The 5,237-nt window shown below is 53.2% G+C and overlaps 1 protein-coding gene across 1 annotated transcript in view; it reads right to left on the bottom strand.

The window, feature by feature from the left end:
* The window catches only part of SPAG9 (sperm associated antigen 9), a 50,508-nt gene that overhangs the window by 34,505 nt on the left and 10,766 nt on the right, over positions 1–5,237 (bottom strand). The window contains 1 exon segment of the mRNA XM_018573398.1: positions 346–493. Coding sequence (XP_018428900.1) covers positions 346–493 — 148 coding nt within the window.

The following is a 5,237-nucleotide window of genomic DNA, read 5'->3' as shown; positions in this document are numbered from 1 at the left end:
GAGAGAGAGAGAGAGGCTGCGAGCCAATCACAGGAGCGGAGGGAGGAGCATTCCACAAAGCAGAGAGAGAGGCTGCGAGCCAATCACAGGAGCGGAGGGAGGAGCATTCCACAAATCCGAGAGAGAGAGGCTGCAAACCAATCACAGGAGCAGAGGGAGGAGCATTCTCACAATACCGCTGCCTTGGTTGCAAAAAAAAAGAAGTTCTGGAAAGTGAAGGGAAACCTTAAAGCTGAAAAACAATTGGAGTTTGGCACCCTGCCCCCCCCTGCCCCCCTTCACTGGTGCGTACAGGAAACCAGACGCCTGGAAGCGTACGCCAAACATACACCAAGTGTTCTGTACCTTTAAGCTGGTGTTGCAGCGCGCGTGGTTCTGTTCCGGCACCTTCCAGGGCCCATTGCCGGGGTTCTCTGCACCGCGGGAGTCCGGTAACACCAGAGAGTCTCCGGTAGACAGCGGAAAGATACCCAGAGAGATGGGGCGCTCCTTCCTGATTGGAGGATACAGAAAAGCGTTACACACACAGGTATTGATCATCTTATTAATAGACATTTCTATAGCTTATCAAATGGGTGCTGGGTCGGGTAAGAGGCGCGGCAGCCATTTTGGAAGCGCTCAGCAGAATGCCAATATAGGGCCAATTTAGAGCAGAACCCACACGGAGAACAAGCAAACTCCATGCAGATAGTGTCCTGTCCAAGATTCGAACCGAGGGCCCCGGTGCTGCAAGGCAGAAGTCTTAAACACAGAACAACACAACAAAAATTTAGTCTAAATCATTCCCTTATGTCCCCGAGAAACATCCGGCCTCGTGCATGGATACAGCGTGTACATTATAACGCTGATGGCGCACAATCCCCGCTCCCCGAGGACGCACAATCCCTGCACCCTGAGGACGCACAATCCCCGCTCCCCGAGGACCCACAAATACAAGTCAAGGACTTCCCAGAGGCCTCCTTAATACTTAGTCACCGGGCAACTTCCTCATTCAGGACACAGTGACAGGTTCTCTTTATAAACCCCACGAGGAGCCAGTTATACTCATCAAAGCAACTCCCTCGGCACGGCAAAATACCGCATGCGTCCAGGTACGGGAGGGGGGCGGGACATGTGACCACCTCCCATGATGCATCGCTCCGGCCCAGTGGTTGACTGCCAGGCCCGATCGCAGTCACATGACCAGGGGGAGCAGGAAGACGTCATCGCTCCCGGTAAGCTCCAACGCCATCAGTCACCTGGTATTTAGAGGGGTCTGTGATGGCGGGAGGTGCGACGGGGGGGAAATCGCGATCCATGCCGTGTCCCGAGCCGTAGCGAGATGCGTCTAGACGCCGCCGCGTACAGAGCAATGGTGATCACGGGTAACAAGTACCCCGCCGACGACTGGCCCAGGCACTGTACTTCCTGTGCAGCCTCCAATCACCTCCATGAGACATTAGGAAGGACGACGGCGACAACATCGCAATGTAACCCCAGACAATAGGAACTAGAATCTGATTGGCTGCCGCTGGGGGAACACAGACAGATCTCATTTCATATATGTCAGAAAACATCTAAAAAGATGCCAAAAATCCACTTCAAGGGATTGATAGACCGAAAACAGGTTCCTATGCGATGAAAAAAGGTCCAAGGTGTCAGAAGTGAGGGGGGGGGGCTGCGCACCGATACAGCCAGCTGCCTAGAATGAGCCTAAAATGGCCGCCAACGCGGAATATCTTTTAAAAGGAGAACTATGAGGGGGAGGGGCTTTCCACTCACCTCATAGTTCTAGCCGACCTGTGACATCGATCCGCCAGCGCTGACTGGTGGAACGGACAGGGCGGGTACAGCTGGCTCTGCCTCTAGATAGGAGGAGCCAGCTGTCACTCACGCAGCTGGGCGGATCCCGGCACAATTGTCGGGATCCGCTTCAGCGTCTCAGTATGCCGTGAGCTGTAGCTCCCTATATACTGAGCCTAGGGTGACGGGAGGACGCTAGTTTGTGTCCCCCCCCTGACCCTGAGGAGAACTATGGGGGAAAGCCCCGACCTCGTACTTCTCCTTTAAAACAAAGTTACAGATTTTCTATGAACAGCGACCGCCACCTACGAGTAACCCCGCAAACCCGTTCCCTTAAGAGGACGCCGTGCTATAGGTGGACTGGCCCTTTAAGCTCCTTAGCCGTTCTCCCCGCAGTGCCCGGTGCGCGGCAACTTCACAGGAAAGCGGCTTTTCCCTTGTAACAGGATCAGAACTTTCTGGAAAGTGGATTTCACGAGCAGAGCGAAGGTCAAGCTCCTAAAACCCCGAACGAGGCGAATATCCCGAAAACGGCAACAAAAACCCCCCTGAAAATCAGCCCGGAGCTCCACAGAAAGCTGTGCCGGCCCCCGGGGACAATGGAGAGCTTCCAGAAGAGACTCGCAACGCCACCGCTCCGGGGGAGGGGAGGGGGGGAACACGCCGAGAATTGAGGTCACACAAACAGCGATGGCAGCGGCTCGTCCTTACTAATAAAAAGCGACTTCGTTAAGTGGCGGCCACAAGAAGATCGGCTAATTGTGTGCCGAGAGTACATTCGCCGCTCCTTCCGCCTGTCTACAAAATCACATCCACGCAATTTATACAAAAACTGACCAAATTGTCGTCGTTTCCCATCTCAGAGTTGCAATCGCATAAAAAGTTAAAATGTGGAAGACGGCGAAACGGATGTTAAAATGGCGCTTCCACTGCGGTCAGGTCCTCGGGTTGTTTCTACTCCAATATGTCAATGTATAGGGTCCGGAATGACACACACTCACTAACACACACACACATACACTCACTAACACACACACACATACACTCACTAACACACACACACATACACTCACTAACACACACACACATACACTCACTAACACACACACACATACACTCACTAACACACACACACATACACTCACTAACACACACACACATACACTCACTAACACACACACACATACACTCACTAACACACACACACATACACTCACTAACACACACACACATACACTCACTAACACACACACACATACACTCACTAACACACACACACATACACTCACTAACACACACACACATACACTCACTAACACACACACACATACACTCACTAACACACACACACATACACTCACTAACACACACACACATACACTCACTAACACACACACACATACACTCACTAACACACACACACATACACTCACTAACACACACACACATACACTCACTAACACACACACACATACACTCACTAACACACACACACATACACTCACTAACACACACACACATACACTCACTAACACACACACACATACACTCACTAACACACACACACATACACTCACTAACACACACACACATACACTCACTAACACACACACACATACACTCACTAACACACACACACATACACTCACTAACACACACACACATACACACACACACACACACTCACACACACACTCACTAACACACACACTAACACACACACTCACTAACACACACACACACTCACTAACACACACACACACACACACACACACACACTATGTACAAAAACAAAAGAAGAAACAATGAAATAGGAACCTGTTTGGATACAATGTTGCAGCTTCGAATCTGAAGTCCCGGCACCGTGCGCACACATACAACAGTGGGGCCAATCATCCTTTGGGGCAGGGGTGGGCAGTCTCATCCCTCCAGCTGTAGTGCAACTACGAATCCATCACACATCTGCCTCTGGGAGTCATGCCTGCGGCTGACAAGAGTCATGCAATGCCTCATGGGACTTGTAGTTCCACGACAGCTGGAGGGCTGAAGTGGCCCACCTCTGCTTTGGGGTGAGGGAGGAAATTCAAAATAAAAAAACAACTACACACAAAGTCTTACCAATCTGCGCACACAGCCCCCCCCCTCCTCCCCATCAGGCCGACATATAAACAGACGACGAGAAGACAGAACGTCGCCTATAAAACACAACCTGGAAACAAAGTAACAACAAGATTATAAATGTAGCAAAACGCAGGAGACAAAATATCACAACTGCCAAGTCTGCGTCATATCACACATCAGACCGGTCCAGCTCTGGCCCCCCCCCGAGGGCCGCACATGGCCAGGATTTGGGGCGGACGCAGCAATTCCCCATTCGCCGCTCCAGCCAATAAAACGACCAATCTCAGTAAAATAAGCAGAAATCGCTGAGACGGAGCGACGGACTGCGAGCGCGGAGGAGAGACGGCGCCGATCGGCTTTAGCTGTGCCGAGCATCAGTCGTCCCCGAAGGAGGCTCTGCGCAGAGACGCGGCGTCACCAGTGAAGGATGCAGCAGTATCCGGCGCTCCGCAATCAGCTCGAGGTCAGCCGACATCGCAGATCTCCTGGCAGATCCCGCAACGTACGACCGGTCGCATTTCAACGCAGGTGCCGTGAAACTTCGGATTCCGGCCCTTAAAAAGGGCCAGGCTGGACAACTGCAGGGCCACAGCGGCATAAAAGGTGCAAATCATCAAAAACAAAAAAAATCAGCGATCCGCTCGGCAGGGTGACACAGACGCACAGTGAGGGCAGCTAGGCCGAGGCACAGGCTGGCAGGCGCAGGGTTAACGAGCCGGGTACCTGAGGATCCGGGGGAAGCTCTCGGTCAGGGTCGGCAGGCCGGTGGAGAAGGAGAAATGAACCAGCAGCAGGACAGACAGAGACACCAGGATGGCAGAATTAATGACCACCGCCCCGCCAACAAAGCCAAACACAAAGAGCAGCATGCATCTGGGACTCATGGCTCTGCGCTGGCATGGTGGCAGGCCGGGATCAAGGGTGCCGCAGGTCTAACGAGGGGGGTCCGCGGGCCCAGCTCAGGGTTTGTCATTCAGCTGGTGCCATAAGAGCAATGCCGTAGCCCGTCGCTGCGCTGGCTCCTGCAGCAGACTCCGAGCGATGACATCCCCTCCCCCCTCCTCCACCGGCTCTCCCGGGGGAAAGGGATGAAGATGCTGTGTACTGAGCCGCAGCCAATCAATGAGCGTTATCCAATCGGGGGGACTCCTGCACTGGAGGCGAGGCTGACAATCTGCGCACGGCACAGGCGGCGCGCACACACGGTACACAGACCAGGCGACGCCACCAGAGGAGGGGAGGTGCAAAAATACAGCAAGCTGCAGCAACCAGATACCCCCAGCATACATCAGTGTGTGAATGGAGACAACACCAAGAGGGGGGGGAATGAGGGG

The sequence above is a fragment of the Nanorana parkeri genome, unplaced genomic scaffold, assembly GCF_000935625.1.
Source record: "Nanorana parkeri isolate BGI_ZX_2015 unplaced genomic scaffold, ASM93562v1 scaffold2364, whole genome shotgun sequence".
Classification (NCBI taxonomy): domain Eukaryota; kingdom Metazoa; phylum Chordata; class Amphibia; order Anura; family Dicroglossidae; genus Nanorana; species Nanorana parkeri.
Note: the sequence above shows the minus strand (reverse complement) of the source record. Positions and strands in the feature narration are given on the sequence as shown.